General features: G+C 36.1%; 1 protein-coding gene across 2 annotated transcripts; it reads left to right on the top strand.

Annotated features, from left to right (window-relative positions):
* The first annotated feature begins 2,104 nt into the window (after positions 1-2,104).
* Positions 2,105-19,042, top strand: LOC127418382 (E3 ubiquitin-protein ligase XIAP-like). 2 transcript variants are annotated; one of them, XM_051659027.1, is made up of 7 exons: positions 2,105-2,314; positions 12,092-12,885; positions 13,014-13,113; positions 14,062-14,140; positions 14,306-14,342; positions 14,478-14,651; positions 15,283-19,042. In XM_051659027.1, the coding sequence occupies exons 2-7, from the start codon at positions 12,111-12,113 to the stop codon at positions 15,471-15,473; spliced, it is 1,356 nt and encodes a 451-aa protein (XP_051514987.1). In that variant the 5' UTR covers positions 2,105-2,314; positions 12,092-12,110; the 3' UTR covers positions 15,474-19,042. The 2 variants fall into 2 exon arrangements, with proteins under 2 accessions (XP_051514987.1, XP_051514986.1); XM_051659026.1 differs by having other exon boundaries at positions 2,108-2,314; positions 15,280-19,042.
* The last annotated feature ends 49 nt before the right edge of the window (positions 19,043-19,091 follow it).

Here is a 19,091-nt window from a genome sequence, read left to right as displayed (position 1 = left end):
AATTATGATCCAATGTGAATTTTCTTGTTAAAGAAATATGATCGTGCCTGGTAACGTGCATTTAAAATGGCTAGAAATAGCATTTTAGCTTAGTGTAAAGCTGACAATTTACACAATGTTATTTCTATTTATTCTGCTCCAAACTTACTTCAAACTTACTTCTCTGTCTGCTCGTATGAATGTAACACATCATAAGAAAGTGTTTCACCGCTGTTCAAATGCACTTTGGATCGCATCATTTATATGTTTAAATGTTTTCCATCTGGAAGGACTAAATATTAAAGGAAACAAATGGCAATAAAATGCAAAGTAATCTCTTCAGTAATCAAAATACTTTTTTGAATGTAACTGTATTCTAAATACCAATGATTTAAATTGTAACTGTAGTGGAATACAGTTACTTATATTTTGTATTTAATTACGTAATCCCGTTACATGTATTCCGTTACTATGAATATTCGTTAGAAATTCGCCTATTCGGCCGTAAGGGGCCGTCTGAAAACTCCACCCACAACTAAAACGTCACTGGCATCAGAGCAGTCATTTATTTGACTATTGAGTTGAATGTTCTATCGTAAAAATTGTTATTTAAAAAAAAAAAGTAAAAAAAAAATAAAAAAAAAAAAACATTTCATAGGTTGTAGTAGATCACCAGATGGCTATGCATATGAATGTACAGTATTCACTTATATTATGAAAAACAAAAATCACTCAAATTAACAAAACATTATTTTCACATTCCAAAGGTTGTAGTAAGTTCCCAGTGGGCAGACGGACTTACTACAGGTGAAATTTGTACAGTTTGTCAGTATACCCACTGGGAAGTTACTATAACCTTTGGAATGTGAAAATAATATTTTCAGGAATTTTTATGATGTTTACTCTAAAACAACCTAATACTGTACTCATATTATTGGATTTAATGTAATAATCTCATCTGTCGTAAATCAGTATATCTACTGGGAACTTACTACAACCTTTGGAATGTGAAATAACATTTTGGTGAATTTTAGTTTTGTTTTGAAAATAATCTAATACTGTACGCATTATTGGAATTACTGTAAACATAACATCTGTAGTATGACAGTCTATCCATTGGGAACTTACTACAACCTTTGGAATGTGAAAATAACATTTTTTTTAACTATTCATTTTAAATAATCTATTACTGTATTCATATTATTGACTTACTGTAAAAAATCTCACTTGTAGTAACTCAGTATATTAACTGGCAACCTACTACAACGTTTGGAATGTAAAAGTGTACTTGTAATGTTTTATGTTTTACTTGCACGTCAACTGAATGAGTGATTGGACACCGCCTGTGTTTAATAATGAGGGGAATTTTGAGACGGTCCCTTCAGTACGCTAAGCAATGAAAGCGCTTCGGAGCCTTTTCAGTCATAATTCTGCAGCCACACCTGAGACACCTGACAGTTCTGAGTGCAGTATTTTGTGTCTGCATATTATAGATATATACCATAACATCAAGCCAAGTGTGCGCAATCTTTGCAAACTTGCCGCCGGCGGAGAGCGCGTGTACGAGAATCCGAATATCCAAAAAAATATCGAACCTAAAACTAACTTTACACCGCTCTGGGGGCTAGGCGTGAGGGACTTGCTCATCATGGAAATTATGCTAAAGGAAGCTCATGAATGCTCGTCTCTCAAAAGCTCGACCACTGAATTTAAAATCACATAGCCTTCACATTTGTAATAAAAGGCACACAAAACAGAATACCCATATTCCCATTCAAAAACATGGATGTCGGAATGATCTGAGCTTGAAATTAGCACTCTTCGCTGCCATGTAAATATTTATTGTCTTATATTAAATATTAAATGTAATAATATTTTCCAATGTATTTGTTGTTGTTATTATTATTGTTATTATTATTATTATTATTATTATTTATAATTTGTTATTTACTGTTGTAGCTGTTATAATTCAAAGCGAGGCGTTTAGCATCTCAAACGAGCCTGAGGTGTCCGGTTTGACAGCTCCGTTTTCAACTCCTCCCTCGAATGCAACAGGCAAATCTCGCCGATCGGTAAGGCAAGCCACAGTCGAAGTCGAACACACCTAACGTCTGCTTTTCTGCCAATCAGCTATGCTTACCGTGCAGACGTCATATTACGTCATTAATATTCCTGAGCCATGCCTTCACCATAGTATGTAAATAGCGGTACATTCCAGTATACGTTTGGCAGGTTTCACTCCTGTGTTTGCTTCGTCCAAGTGGAGGACATTGTACAGTCTGCAGCTTCTGAATTATTGACGTGTCCAGTGAATAACACGATTTCCTGACCTAAGGTAAGCAGACTAGATGTCGTGAATGCGTTTACAGCCCCAGGGCCCTTTAAAAAAAACAAAACATGGAAGGCGAGCTAATGCTAGCGCAAGTGAAAGTACTTTACATTCTGATTAAACGTGTAAGGTCAAAGTCCGACTGTCCTGTCAGATCTAGCCTATTTTTATTTTTTTCTTCTTTCCTTCTACCTCTTTTCATCGTGTAATGGGGATAAAAGAAACGCATGTTACCTTGTCGTGCCATGAGATTTATAAGCATGTCTTTGCTGTTAGTAAGTTTATTTTAATGGGATGTTTGTATTTTTAATGTAAGACATGTATAATAGTATTATTGCTTTATTTTCAAGGCATTTATGTTTTTGCCATTTTTACAGGATTCCCATCAGCTGTGCACAGGATGATGCTGTTGTGTAAAATATTTACTGGCTAACTAATATTAATGTTCGTTTTAAGTTGAGCTTAATTTTTTATGTGAGCGCTGTTAATAATGTAGAAATTGCATTATAGACATAGTACTATATAAAATTACATGCATTTATTAATGATATACTTTACATAACAATACGTTTTATACACTTTATAATTTACAGCAATAAAGGTCCATACATGTAATTTACAGTGTATGTCTAAAGGCAGAATGGAATGGAATCGTATTATTGAAGTAATTTTGTGCAGTTTAAGAACTGTGCAAAAAATACAATCACAGAAAAAAAGCTTCTGCAAGTTTTTAAGAATAGTTACAAGTCCTTTTTGGGCAGGACATCTTCTAACTTTAGGAGTGGTATGTTATTATGTGTGTTAAGGCGTGTTCTTTAAATGGGAACATAGTGTCGGTGTTACTAATTGGCATGCACATGCTCGCTCATGATGAAATGAGACACAGTCATTCCATTTAGTTTTAAGAGTTACATAAGGCATCTGAATCATTTTCACAGTCCATAATGTAAAAACTTGTGATGTATCGATGTGCATTATGACATCTAGGGCCTGTGAATGCAAAAGTCTAGATGAATGAAAGTTCAAGGCTCTACTGTAGTCCAGAGTCTTTTTTATTTTCTTCTTTTTTTTCTTCTTGGTGTTCCTTACACCCTTCAGTGTACTGATAAAGTTCAAACTTTAACTGTACAAAATTTGGTATCTTCTTTGACCATCTTCATTTATGAATACAGTATTTACACAAAATAATAAATAAGTTAAGGACATAAATTCTTTTCTAAAAGTTTGCCATAGAAAAATAAAACATTTTTATCCCAGTAATCTCCTTAAAGAAACTTTGGTCACACCAAAACAATTTTGTACAAATACAATCAAAGAAAGATGTGCTATATGTATTATATAATTGTTCAAGCTGCAAAACACAAGTCAAATCAATAATGTGTTTTTTTTTTTTTAACTCCTTATGACCTGGTTCACAGGATAAATACAAATAATCATTTTAAATGAAACCTCTTGGATCTTACTGGTGACACAATATATCCTAGAGACCAGGAAGACTTCCTTCCACTTAATATCTTAAAAGTGGAAGTTCCAAATTGTTTTGCTGTGGATATCCTACATGAGCAGCATGTAGGATGTTATATATCCTGCACAAGCTGGAAGTAGGGATGGGTGATACCACTTATTTTCTTTTTGATCCGATACCAATAATTTCAAGTCCAATATTGTCGATATACCGATACTTCTAATAAATTCTTTTTTTTTTTTTTTTTTTTGCTATTTCTTGGGATAAAATGGGTAATTTTAAAATATTATTTTAAGCCATAATTCAAGTCATTGCCTATACAGAAAATTATTGGACACCTGTTTTCTTTACCTTTACAAAAATTAACCATGGTTTCACTTCAGTAACTATAGTTTAACCATGGAATTTAGTTAAACCATAGTTACCACACAATTAACCGTGGTTACTACTACAATATTACTGTAGTAAACCATGGTTTCAGCCAAAGGAAAAAAAAAAAAACATGGTTACTAAAATATTACTTTAGTAAAACCATGGTCAACTATTTTTTTAATTACTTAACAATTACACACACACTCATTTTAGGAAATGTCACCTTTAAGAAGCTGTCTTTACCTCAAGGCACTGATCCGTCTATTTTGAACAAGTCTTGTGTCTTTCAGCATCCATGTTAAGATGAACAGAAAAAGAAATGGTTCCCATCCTGCACAAGTATTTGATAATATGGCCTAATACTTTTATTCATGGTAACCAAATAATAATATCCCTAGTTTACATTTTTTTAGAATCAATATTTTTGATACAACATCAGTATCGGAAGTATGAATACTTTAGGATCGATCCGCCCATTAGCTGGAAGCACTGTGCACATGTAACAGTCACTGCCTCTGTCTTTTAAAGCCACGTGACTCTGAATGGCTTAGCTTTGTTAGATACTGTAAGATTTTTCAAAAATGTCTTAAAAAGGCTGTCCTTTCCTTTAACTACTATGGTCAAACTACATTTGTAGAATTCTAGTGGGTATCGATATTTGTCAGTGAGGATAAGAGATATGAATCATGCTGCAACAATGAAAACGCACTGCATGATAATTTTCACTGAAGCCCAACTATGGAATGCTTACATTGGTTGCGTCCGAAACCAGGAAAATGATGCCTCTGGAGGCTGTATACAGAGGTAGGAAGGGACCAAGGCACGTCTGAATCCAATGTTCATGTCACATCCTGTCTACTGAGATACTTTCATCTGATCGATTTTTGAAGGCAGCATAGATGTATCCTTCACTGCCTATGAAATACCAAAATCCTGTGCGTGCGGATCCACAGCGGTTGAGCTGAAGAAAAAAAATGGCAGCCGAAGAGGCAGTTGATAGCCAATTTGTGTATAAATGTAAGTTTTTATTCACTTTGTCCAAATTTTGATTCCATTTCTAGTGAGAAAATAGTGTTGTAGTTATTAAATGTGCACTTGGTTATCGCTAAAACTCTCCTGAGTTTGTTCTAGATTATTAGACCATTCAGCCAAACCGAACCACAATGAAGCAGACGCATTACCTTTTGTGGACACCAGATAGCGATAATCAATTGCTGGTATCCTAACAATGATGTGATGTTATGCTGCCTCAATAGCCTGTCCGAAACCAATTTCTGGAGGTACCTTTGTACACGAACGCTGTCTAGGGCAGCTACCTTTGGTTAGCCATTGTTCCTCATGTTCACAGACTGTTCCCAATGACTCAGTTTGATATTGCGCAGTTGTCATGGAAATGACACATGCCCTCATGCCACAGAGGGGAGTTATTCAGCTTTAGCCAGAGACAATGTGTAATCTTCAGAGGGGGAGTGCTGCAGATTGAGATAATTCTGAAAGTGGCAACAGTAATTAGGGGTGCTTTTTCTAAACACCTAACCCTAAGTAATAAACTTAAGCATGCATATTGTCCTGCACTGTTTGTGCAATGGAAATGAATCATATATTATATCTCAAATTGTGCGACTTAATGAACTAGGCCAATAATTAACTAGTTGGTGGTATTACTTTTTGGAGAAATCAAACTTAAAGTCCCTCTCCAGTCACTGGTTTGACCCCTAAAAACTCATCTTTGTTAATAAAAATTACATATTTAAATGTTTATTTTTATTAAAAAAAAATAAATAAATAAATAAAAATAAAAATCACTTCAGTCCTTAAAATGGATTAGATATAACACTACACCTTTGCCTTATTTATTTGCATCTATGACTTTGCAAATTAGTTACCGCCTCCACTGTTCACTGTAAAAGTACTAAACGCTTCACAATGGCAAGTGGTAATATTGGAGTAATTCAGCCATATATGTTTGAACCGATAACTGATTCTGAAGAAGAAGAAGAAGAAGAAGAAGAGCGAATTGTACAGGGTCGCCTACAAGTCGATGTATCACAATGGTAATGTATTTTATGTATGGCTCTCTACAACGTTAGAAACGTAACAGTGATAGATAACACGATCCTTCGGCTTGACTACGTTATCAAACAGCTAATAATGTGTTGCTAATGTTAGACAAACCTTTTTCCCATTCACCACCTCTGACAAGTTAGGTACCTTGTAATGATTAACATCCATATGTGCCATTAAGAAGAAATACTTTGAACACCATAGAAAGTCTCTGGAGAAAGGCATAAAGTTCATCATAACTAACATCGTAATATACAATATGTATATGTTTTGAATAACGTTTGCTGTAACTTTCTTCGTTAACATACCCAAGCCATATAAAATTTCCTGTCAGCATTTGATATGAATCATCATGTAACTTGGCATGCTAACATTGGCTAACTTTATCTAGCACCCTGCAGATTTGTTGGACACAGTCAACGGATAAAACTCAAGAAAAAGAAACTTACCTGTTGACCAACATGTCGGCTCGTACTCGCTCCCCAGGATAAACTGATGGAACCGCGTTGGGCTTCAGTATAAGTTTAGTGGCGAAACCCATCTGTTTTGGGGTAACATTTTCAAAAGTTCTCTGGAAAATGACTACTGCAAACCCGAGTTCTCTGGAAAATTACTACTGCAAACCTAAGTTTTCACTGGAAGTGTTGCAGGGACATTTAAATTTTTCCAAATAAACTGCACCCATTTATCTCGGATTTTCAGATCCTTTGATAATACATGAAGGCTCACCATTTGTCCTTCCACAACTTTGCATCCGAAAACAGAACATGTTTTGCAAAATACCGATACGTAGCTACGCCTGGCTTCTCCTGATACCCTTTAATTTGCCGTAGCCTATGCTATTGATATGGAAAGCCCCACCCCACAAGTTGACGGGATTGGTTCCTTAGGTTTGTGACGTATGAAACCCTGGCTGTCTGAATCCGTGTTTTTGAGACTGTCTTTGGTACACTGCAGTTTCAAGGTGAAAATGCTCAGCCATGGCGTTGGCTGCTGATTTCTCTCATGGTATGTCTTCTAGCATATAAAAAACACCATATGGACATGTAAACGAGGTTAAAACTTGATTTTCACAGGAGGGGGTCGTTAATATTCTCACCTGGCAAATGATAAAATGGGTGGGAAAAATGCCATGGACTAATTTTAAAAAAGGACCTGAACCATATCTAGAAACTAAAATAGGGTTAGAGATACGGCTGCAACTAACGATTATTTTGATAATCAATTAATCTAATGATTATTAGAATGATTATTCATTCATTATTATTATTAATCATTAGCTCTTAACCGATTATTCAGCGTGTGCCCCACTTAAAATGTTGTATTAAACATGCTTACTAACAATAGTGGACAAAATCATCTTTTAAAACTACCTCCAAATGACAGTCACTGAATTAAAGGGAATAAAATACTTTTAACTTGAGAAGCAACATATAAGGTATTTAGAGCAAGTCTAAATATCTTATATGTTGCTTCTCAGGTGAATGCATCTTTTTTTTTTTTTTTAAGAATTTTTAGATATTTTAAAATATTTTTAATATTATATTCAGCATTCTCAGATAACAATTTTTTCTTCTGCAGTATAGCTGCTAAATAAAATGTACATTGTTTTAAAGGAGTTTTAGATATTTATATTAAGCCAAAACAAAAACAAATCAAAAACTTATTTTGTTGCAGTGTATAATGTGGCAAAGGCTACCTCTCTCAACTTTGTTCAGGGTGCAGTTTCAATCTTTCCCCCTTAGATCGGGACATTCACACAACTCATAGAAGAGGCGATGACCGCACGGAGAAATGCCAGTTTCGGAGTTTGCAGTTATTTACATGATCTGATTCCATATTATTTGAACTTATAGCTATAACACATGAAATATAACTGCATTTAAGATGTAACACCGGGGTGTTTCTTTTAAAGACGCTCAACACACAAGTTTTGCTTCAGTGGAGCGGCAGCTCCAGCTCCACATATTCCACAACGAGAGTGCTTCTGTATTTACTTATTTTGTATTTTTGCATTATAATTCCCTCATACTTTGCGATCTACATCACCTGAAGCTGTTTAGAAAGTTTAGAGTGCATCTGGACTGTGAGCTGTGTAATTCTTCCTCTCCTCAGTTAGAATCACTACTTTATTTTAAGAATGTGAAATATCAGAATAATAGTAGAGAGAATTATTTATTTCATCTTTTATTTCTTTCATCACATTCACAGTGGGTCAGAAGTTTACATACACTTTGTTAGTATTTAGTAGCATTGCCTTTAAATTGTTTGTACTTGGGTCAGAACATTTTGGGTAGCCTTCCACAAACTTCTCACAATAAGTTTCTGGAATTTTGGCCCATTCCTCCAGACAGAACTGGTGTAACTGAGTCCGATATGTAGGCCTCCTTGCTCGCACACACCTTTTTCAGTTCTGCCCACAAATGTTCTGTCGGATTGAGGTCAGGGCTTTGTGATGGCCACTCCAATACTTTGAATTTGTTGTCCTTAAGCCATTTTGCCACAACTTTGGAGGTATGCTTGGGGTCATTGTTCATTTGGAAGACCCATTTGCAACTGAGCTTTAACTTCCTGGCTGATGCCTTGAGATGTTGCTTCAATATATAATACATAATTTTCTTTCCTCATGATGCCATCTATTTTGTGAAATGCACCAGTCCTTCTTGCAGCAAAGCACCCCCACAACATGATGCTGGCACCCCCATGCTTCACGTTGGGATGGTGTTCTTTGGCTTGCAAGCCTCACTCTTTTTCCTCCAAACATAACAATGGTCATTATGGCCAAACAGTTACATTTTTGTTTCATCAGACCAGAGGACATTTCTCCAAAAAGTAAGATCTTTGTCCCCATGTGCACTTGTGAACTGTAGTCTGGCTTTTTTATGGCGGTTTTGGAGCAGTGGCTTCTTCCTTGCTGAGCAGCCTTTCAGGTTATGTCGATATAGGACTTGTTTTACTGGGGATATAGATACTTGTCTACCTGTTTCCTCCAGCATCTTCACAAGGTCCTTTGCTATTGTTCGGGGATTGATTTGCACTTTTTGCACCAAACTACGTTCATCTCTAGGAGACAGAATGCGTCTCCTTCCTGAGCGGTATGATGGCTGCGTGGTCCCATGGTGTTTATACTTGTGTACTATTGTTGTACAGATGAACGTGGTACCTTCAGGTGTTTGGAAATTTCATCCAAGGATGAACCAGACTTGTGGAGGTCCACAATATTTTTTCTGAGGTCTTGGCTGATTTCTTTTGATATTCCCATGATGTCAAGCAAAGAGGCACTGAGTTTGAAGGTAGGCCTTAAAATACATCCACAGGTAAACCTCCAATTCAGTACACCTCCTATCAGAAGCTAATTGTCTTAAAGGCTTGACATAATTTTCTGGAATTTTCCAAGCTGCTTAAAGGCACAGTTAACTTAGTGTATGTAAATTTTTGACCCACTGGAATTGTGATATAGTCAATTAAAAGTGAAACAATCTGTTGGAAAAATTATTTGTGCACAAAGTAGATGTCCTAAACAACTTGCCAAAACTATAGTCTGCTAATATTAAATCTGTAGAGTGGTTAAATGAGTTTCAGCCTAAGTGTATGTAAACTTCTGACTCCAACTGTGTGTGTGTGTGTGTGTGTGTATATATATATATACAGGTGCATCTCAATAAATTAGAATGTTGTGGAAAAGTTCATTTATTTCAGTAATTCAACTCAAATTGTGAAACTCGTGTATTAAATAAATTCAATGCACACAGACTGAAGTAGTTTAAGTCTTTGGTTCTTTTAATTGTGATGATTTTGGCTCACATTTAACAAAAACCCACCAATTCACTATCTCAAAAAATTAGAATATGGTGACATGCCAATCAGCTAATTAACTCAAAACACCTGCAAAGGTTTCCTGAGCCTTCAAAATGGTCTCTCAGTTTGGTTCACTAGGCTACACAATCATGGGGAAGACTGCTGATCTGACAGTTGTCCAGAAGACAATCATTGACACCCTTCACAAGGAGGGTAAGCCACAAACTTTCATCACCAAAGAAGCTGGCTGTTCACAGAGTGCTGTTAACAGAAAGCTGAGTGGAAGGAAAAAGTGTGGAAGAAAAAGATGCACAACCAACCGAGAGAACCGCAGCCTTATGAGGATTGTCAAGAAAAATCGATTCAAGAATTTGGGTGAACTTCACAAGGAATGGACTGAGGCTGGGGTCAAGGCATCAAGAGCCACCCCACACAGACGTGTCAAGGAATTTAGCTACAGTTGTCGTATTCCTCTTGTTAAGCCACTCCTGAACCACAGACAACGTCAGAGGCGTCTTACCTGGGCTAAGGAGAAGAAGAACTGGACTGTTGCCCAGTGGTCCAAAGTCCTCTTTTCAGATGAGAGCAAGTTTTGTATTTCATTTGGAAACCAAGGTCCTAGAGTCTGGAGGAAGGGTGGAGAAGCTCATAGCCCAAGTTGCTTGAAGTCCAGTGTTAAGTTTCCACAGTCTGTGATGATTTGGGGTGCAATGTCATCTGCTGGTGTTGGTCCATTGTGTTTTTTGAAAACCAAAGTCACTGCACCCGTTTACCAAGAAATTTTGGAGCACTTCATGCTTCCTTCTGGTGACCAGCTTTTTAAAGATGCTGATTTCATTTTCCAGCAGGATTTGGCACCTGCCCACACTGCCAAAAGCACCAAAAGTTGGTTAAATGACACCAATGGTGTTGGTGTGCTTGACTGGCCAGCAAACTCACCAGACCTGAACCCCATAGAGAATCTATGGGGTATTGTCAAGAGGAAAATTAGAATCAAGAGACCAAAAAATGCAGATGAGCTGAAGGCCACTGTCAAAGAAACCTGGGCTTCCATACCACCTCAGCAGTGCCACAAACTGATCACCTCCATGCCACGCCGAATTGAGGCAGTAATTAAAGCAAAAGGAGCCCCTACCAAGTATTGAGTACATATACAGTAAATGAACATACTTTCCAAAAGGCCAACAATTCACTAAAAATGTTTTTTTTTATTGGTCTTATGATGTATTCTAATTTTTTGAGATAGCGAATTGGTGGGTTTTTGTTAAATGTGAGCCAAAATCATCACAATTAAAAGAACCAAAGACTTAAACTACTTCTGTCTGTGTGCATTGAATTTATTTTATACACGAGTTTCACAATTTGAGTTGAATTACTGAAGTAAATGAACTTTTCCATGACATTCTAATTTATTGAGATGCACCTGTATAAATATATACACACACACACATACAGTATATGCATATATATAATTTAAACATTATATTTTGTTTTAAATTACCCTAAAAAAATAAACAAATAGTTACCACAGCTGTGATGAAGCTTCTAATACAGCTGCTAAGGGAATGAAAGTAAATTTGGCTCCTTTATCTCTTCTGACTGCTGTAGTCTACCTCTCTCTATTCCTCTTTAAGAAAGTTGTGAAAAAAAAAATATATATATATATACATTCTGCCCCGCCTGGATACCTTTTTCCCCTACGGGGTAGTTTGTTTGTTTTTCCCCCTTGTGGGAGTTTATGTTGGTTTTTGTTCTTTATAAATACATCCCCTTTTTAACTCTGCGTTTGGGTCCCGTCAATCTCTGCTAAATCTTTATCTCTTCTGACTGCTGTAGTCTACCTCTCTCTATTCCTCTTTAAGAAAGTTGTGGGGAAAAAAAAAAAAATATCTATCTATATACATATATATATATATATATATATATATATATAGAACACCTTAGTAACTGCATTATGGCAGTGAGCTAACACCACTCACATTTTCTTCATAAAAAATAAAAAAACTATTAATCAGTGTATTGGGGGTATTTAAGGGCCACAGGTGAAATTTGATGTTTTTTTTTTGTTTGTTTTTTTTGGACAGACATTTTGTTGCTGCAATTATGGCGCACTCTACTCATGACAGCGAAAAGAAAGGGGATTATGCTGTCAACTGGTCATTAATGAAAGAGCGGCTGAATTCGTTCCAGTGCTTCCCTCGTTCTCAAGAAGTTTCTGTGGAGCGACTGACCCGGGCAGGGTTTTATTTCACAGGAGAGGCGGACAGGGTGCAGTGTTTTAGTTGCAATGTAACAGTGGAGGACTGGAAAAGAGGAGATGACCCATTGCAGAGGCATAAGCAAGCATCTCCTGCCTGCTCATTTCTCGGATGTGTTCATGGTTTGAATACCCAGAGTCACTTGTCCAGTGTCTCTTCTTATAACGAAGAGGCAGAATCCAGGGAGTTTCTCCTCCGCACGGGAGAGGTGGTGGATGAGACCATATATCCCAAGGTGCCACACATGAAGAGTGAGGAAGCTCGGCTTAATACTTTCAGTAACTGGCCGGCAACCTCTCCGGTCCAGCCCAGTGATCTGGCAGAAGCAGGCCTGTATTACCTTAATGGGGATGACATTGTACAGTGTTTTTGTTGTGGGGGGATGCTTTCAGGATGGCAGCAGGGCGATGATGCCTGGGGTGAACATGCAAAGTACTACCGAAACTGCTTCTTTATCTTGGGCCATGATGTGGGCAATGTGCCACTGGCGACACCCAGATCCGGGATGAATGGTGACAGGGCCTCTCTCGAGACTTTTGAGGGGCGTCTTAATAGCTTCAATGGCAGACAACACCCCATAGACCACAAAAGACTGGCTAGAGCTGGATTCTACAGCACAGGTAGACTAGTATTTTAAATCTCATATAAAATATTACTCTCATATGGCCTTCAAAGATATAGCTATGATTTTACATAGATTGATAAATGTAACAGAGTGTACAAACTGTGCTGGTGTTTGGTCATACAGGAGTCCAAGACAAAGTGATCTGCTTTAAGTGTGGTGGAGGAGTGAAGAACTGGCTACCTGATGAAGATCCTTGGGAGGAGCACGCCAGGCACTATCCAGGGTAAATACATTTTTCATACATACATTGAGGTACTGTTTTATTTTTGAAGGAATATTTCATCCAAAATATATGACATTTCTGTCATCATCTACTCTGCCTCATTTCGCTGTGTGATTATATATTTCGTTATTTAGTGGAACACGTAAAGAGTTATTTAGCATTATGTCCACATGATCTTTTCAATACAATGAAGGTGGATAGTAACTGGGGATATCAAGTTCCAAAAAGGACGAAAAGTACTTTAAAATAGTGCACATCACTAATGCACTAATCTTCTAAAGCCATACATTAGCTTTGTGTGAAGAATGGGCTGAAATGTAAGTCACTGACTGAAAATAATGCTTTGAAAATCTTGCCTTTTTAATTTTTTGGGTGAACTGTTATTGTTTCCTTAGATTTGAACACATAAAAAATATATCATCTTCATATACACTACCGGTCAAAAGTTTTGAAACACTTACTCATTCTTTATTATAAATTTTTTTCACATTTTAGAATAATAGTAAAGTCATCAAAACTATGGAATAACATAAATGGAACTATGGGAATTATGTTGTAACTATAAAAATCCAAAATAAATTCCCATCTATGTTGGGCACTTATTGGCTGCTTTTCTTTATTTGGTCCAAGTCATAATTTTTTTTTTTACAATTAATTTTAGTTTTATAATGAAATAAATTAATATGGTGGCACAATTATATTTTTGTCTACAAAACTAATTTCAAACATTTAAGCATATGCCTTCAGATCAAAAGATTTTTAAGATCATGAGAAACATTTCAGTCAAGTGTTTCAAAACTTTTGACCGGTAGTGTGTGTGTGTGTGTGTGTGTGTAATATATATATATATATATTTTAGGATATAGACCATGTGTGTTACACAGGTAAGTATGAACCATGGGAAATATTTAGATTTATAATTGTGACATTTTTATAATTGCCCCACAGCTGCAGTTTTCTTCTGGCAGAAAAAGGAAAAGAATATGTCAGCAATGTGCAACTGAATTATCCTAAAGGACAACATTCAGTGAGTCATTATCCATCCTTTTAAAGCACTCGTAATGTAGTGATGAAATGCATAGTTGGTATTTATAATGAAAGTAATTTGAAAACACCTTTTATTCCAGTATCAAAAAATCGTTTTGTTGAGTATAAGTTTTATATGTAGTCTACTTGTTGTTTGTCCTTACAGAGGTCAAGTCAAAATGGCTTTTCAAGTCACGAGGGAGGTAAGGTTTTCTGACTTTATTTTACTTACAAATCCAATGCACCCATAACCACCGTTATGTTTAGTTTTATAGCTGCTGCCTGCAATATATTTGGAAACATTGTCATTGTCTGGTTGTCATTTTTGCCTTCCACAGTCAAGCAGTCAGAGGTTGCACAAAAGGCTGTTGAAATGGGTTTTGACCCCATCAAAGTGAAGAGAACCATTCTGCAGAAGTTACGTCAGAACAGCGAGGGTTATACCTCAGTTGAGGCTCTTATTCAAGACCTCAGCACACAGGAGAGTGATGTTGATGTACCTGAAAAACAAGGCAAGTGCTTGTTTTTCTTTCCAATATTTTCTTTCCAATATTTTTTTATTTTTTTTTTGGAAGGTATGCAAGGGATTCATAACTGATTTTTATCAAGTAGCTCCAACATAACATTTCCCCCACATATAATGCCATACTTTACATTGGTAAACAACCGAGTATTTACTTTAATTGCCAATATTGAGTTCATTTATGTTTTTGTACTTCCAAAACATATCTGTTTTTAACTTGCAAATGTAATGCAATTAAGCAAACTTAAAATTAAGTTTAATCCTTGTTCTAAAATAAGATTCCAGGACAGATGGACAACTTTTCAACACATAATAAAAGCAAATCAAATCAAAATCAAATCCCTTTATTGTCACTCAACCTTATACACAAGTGCAACAGTAGGTGAAAGTCTTGGGTGCAGTTCCAAGCAACATAGCAGTATGACAATTACAATAAACATCTGATTTACACAACACAATTTACACATCTTGTTACACAACACAATATACAGTATACACAAAGTAAGAAGACTGTATACAGCAGAAAACCATTATGTTTTCCTTTTTATATTGGGGTTCATCCATCTCCTCCATTACTATTGTTTAACATTGTGTTTGTTTCATATATATATTTTCAGCAGAGGACCCTATGAAGAAACTTGAGAAACTCCAGCGGGAGAAGCTCTGTAAAGTCTGCATGGACAGTGACATTAGCATCGTCTTCATTCCATGCGGACACTTGGTCACTTGTCAAAAGTGCTCAGATCACCTAGACAAGTGTCCCATCTGCTGTGCCACCATCACACAGAAGATAAAGACCTACAATGCCTAAAAAAAAACTTAAGTAACCAACTCCAAATGAAACCCTGATGTTCACTGAATGTGTGGGAATTTAATCATTCCTTAAAACTGCACATAGATGTGTATTTGATTTAAGCTGATCATGTATATATGTATGAAGATATCCATAGATATACTCAAATTTTATTATCTTGTTGTATTTTTACATTTCCATGTGTTTGATTTTGATCAAGGCAGGGGCACACTACATAATTTAACTTGTATTGTATTGCAGGGAAAGAAATCTTTACCTCCTCCCCACTCCCAAAAAGTTACCCTGGGGACAAAATCATTTTCTTTATATAGCTGCTTCGTTCAAATACACAGAAATACTCAGATTGATGTTTAAGGAATATTCCGGGTTCAATACAAGTTGAGCTCAATTGACAGAATTTTTGGCATACTATTGATTACCACAAAAATTCATTTTGACTCTCATTCCCTCCTTTTCTTAAAAAAATAAAATAAAATCAAGGTTGCAGTGAAGCACTTACAATGGGAGTGAATGTGGCCAATTTTTAGAGGGTTTAAAGGCAGAAATGTTAAGCTTATAATTTTATAAAAGCACTGTCATTGATTCTTCTGTTAAAACTCATCTGTTTATTTGAGCTGTAAAGTTGTTTAAATTGTCTTTTTTAGTCATTTTAGGTTTTTATGATTTGTTGACTACATCATTGTAAAATTATCTATAACTTTACACAGAAAAGGTTAGTAAGTGATTTTATCACACTAAAATCATGTTTACACTGATACTGTGTATGTCTTGTGGCTATATTATTGAAAAAGTGAGTATTGTAACGTTCAAAAATTGGCCTCGTTTTTTGCTTTTTTTTAAGAAAAGGAGGAACGAGTCAAAATTAAGTTTTGTGGTAATCAAAATATGCCACAAATGCTGTTGATTGAGCTTAATTTGTATTGGCCCTGGAATATTCTTTTAACTACCATAGTGCCTTTTTGTAGACTAAATTTTATGAATATTTTCATTCTGTTTAATGATTTAACATAATCATGTATTATATTTTATCTAGGCTAATATTTTATCTTTTATTCATTATAACAGGATAATGCTTGACACTTTGTTTTAGGGTTGATTAAACGTTACCAGACAAAACTGGTTTTCTCATGATTACAATTATTTTTTATCATGACTCCTGTAGTATGATTTAAGTTGTTTAAACATGGCAGTGGCAATACATGTAGAATTCCTCACAAATATTTTTACATTTTGGTTTATCTCAAATTGTGAAGTTAAAAATTGATATATTGGCTATGAGAAGCTCAAGAATTTTAGTGGTTCGCATCAATAGAACATTATACTTTGATTACTAATTTTTATTCTATAGATTATAGACCATTTCAAGAATGTAAACAAAAACAAAAGTCCAAACGTATTTCCGGATCCTTTCAACAAAGTCTCTTTTTCAAAGTCAGTCAGTCCACTTGGCGACCGTTTTTGGAAAACTTTTGGGCAGCTATTTTTCTATGTAAACAAGCGTCATGAAAGTGCAGCTCCTATCTACTTGAATGGGGAATGACCGAAATCTCCAAAACGGTTGGTCAATAATAAGCAATAAAGTAAGTTAAGTAATTGCCTTATTGTCTTGGCGATGTGCCCTCATGCCATTCGGGTGTTTCGTTGTCTTGTGAGAGCACGTGGCTTTGTTTTGTTACTGTATCGCCGTGTGTCTCTGTCTTGGGTCATACCCCGCCACCTTGTTTGCCCATTATTAGTCACACCTGCCCTGTCTTGTTAACCGGTTGATTTCTCTCCCTATTTTAGTCTCCTCGTGTGTGCTGTCCAGTGTCAGTTCGTCTTGTTCTAGTCGCTGTTAATTGCCTTTTCTCGTTCTGTCGGTCTAGTGTCCTGAAAATTTACGCCACCTATCAGGATGTCCTACCAATGCTATATTCGCATAGTTGTAGGGTTAGGGCTTAGTACAGCCTCACACCATATCACACTATCTGATTATGCTGGTAGCACAGCCTGATAGGTATTATCTGCCTGACAAGATGTGCTACCTATGTTTTTAACACATTTCATGCTGTTGTAGTACATTCCGACAGGTTCTCCCGTGCCTCCCGACCAGTGTTTTAACTTTACATAACACTGTTTTTTAATGCTGTTAGCACATCCTGAGCAGGGAGCACCGGCCGGGTTCCCCGTTACACTCTGCCCCGCCTGGATACCTTTTTCCCCTACGGGGTAGTTTGTTTGTTTTTCACCCTTGTGGGAGTTTATGTTGGTTTTTGTTCTTTATAAATACATCCCCTTTTTAACTCTGCGTTTGGGTCCCGTCAATCTCTGCTAAATCTTGACACCTGATGAAAGGAGTCCAAACTCAGTCGCACTGTCAGAATAATTCAGCCCCAAATACATTGTGTTAACTTCTCACTTTTTATAGATGTTAGATAACCTTACTGTTGTTAATACCAGTGAATTTACATCTGCATCCCAACTCAAAATCAATGCCTTACTGTCGAATGAGCATGTCACCGAGACAAAACATACAATATTACTGCAAATTGGACTTATTTTGGTAATATAATAATAATAATATTGCTTTTATTTTAATTTCTGTCTTTACATTTTTCATTTGATAGAAACGGTTACACCAGTGCTACCAAATGAGGTGATGGTGCCACCAAGTTCTAGGTAGATGCATGTTTGAAGAAGCACACTTGATTATATTTTGAAGAACAGATGAAAAAGAAAAGCCGTTGATGCATGTGTCTGGTTTGTCGTATGTTCAGAAGTTTAATGGTGCTCACACGCATGAAATTAAAAAAATATTCAATATTGATTTTATAATTTCATACAGACCTATATTAACATTCAAAATTAAGATAGCTATAACATCGATTAACATCGGGCTATGAGGTTAACTAGCGAGCTGTTACTTGTTTGAAAGTAACACTTTTAAATACTAATAAGTTTTGGCAACTCTAAAACCTGTAAATCCACTTCGCTAGCTGATTACACTTTGATATCAACACCACAGAGATATAGCAACCGCTGGAACGGAAGTTCAAAGACAAATATTTCAAGATGGCTGCGCGCTTTGCGCTCTGGCGCAAAATATACCTTTTTTCACACTCGGGGTTTTGGAACGCGGAAGTAAACGTTTGCTGGGTAAACTTCGACAGCGGTGAATGGGAAGATCACAGCAAATCTTATTTTCACATACCCATTTGCTCCAACAGCAATTGAAAAAATCCACTATTACGTTTGAATGACTTTCCAGAAGATGGGGGAAAAAAATAGAGCGGGGTTGATTAAGACAGTCAGATGGGAGAAGATGCCAAATTTACTGTCAGTCTCAGCATCTGTAATAAAACCCCCTCGCAGCTGTGGTAATTTGTTTTTAAAACTAATTCCAGGGTAATATAACACAAAGCATAATTGAGTGTATAAATTTACACTCAATATTTAAAAAAATTATAATTTTTTATAATTGTGAAAAAGGTCTATTGCACTGATCTAATATATATATATATATATATATATATATATAGATCAGTGGTCTATTGACCCCAGCCTAGCTGGGATATGTGAAAAAGAAGAATTTCACTGTATATGTGCAAATGTATAATGTGTGATAAATAAAGAAAA

This window comes from Myxocyprinus asiaticus, chromosome 27, assembly GCF_019703515.2.
Source record: "Myxocyprinus asiaticus isolate MX2 ecotype Aquarium Trade chromosome 27, UBuf_Myxa_2, whole genome shotgun sequence".
NCBI lineage: Eukaryota > Metazoa > Chordata > Actinopteri > Cypriniformes > Catostomidae > Myxocyprinus > Myxocyprinus asiaticus.
This window is presented reverse-complemented; position numbering and strand designations above follow the sequence as displayed.

Coding starts and splice junctions, on each gene's coding strand:
- LOC127418382 (XM_051659026.1), top strand. CDS start 12,111: ATGGCGCACTCTACTCATGACAGCGAAAAGAAAGGGGATTATGCTGTC. Junction 14,141..14,305: donor ATCCTAAAGGACAACATTCA/GTGAGTCATTAT, acceptor TTGTCCTTACAG/AGGTCAAGTCAAAATGGCTT. Junction 14,652..15,279: donor TGATGTACCTGAAAAACAAG/GCAAGTGCTTGT, acceptor ATATATTTTCAG/CAGAGGACCCTATGAAGAAA.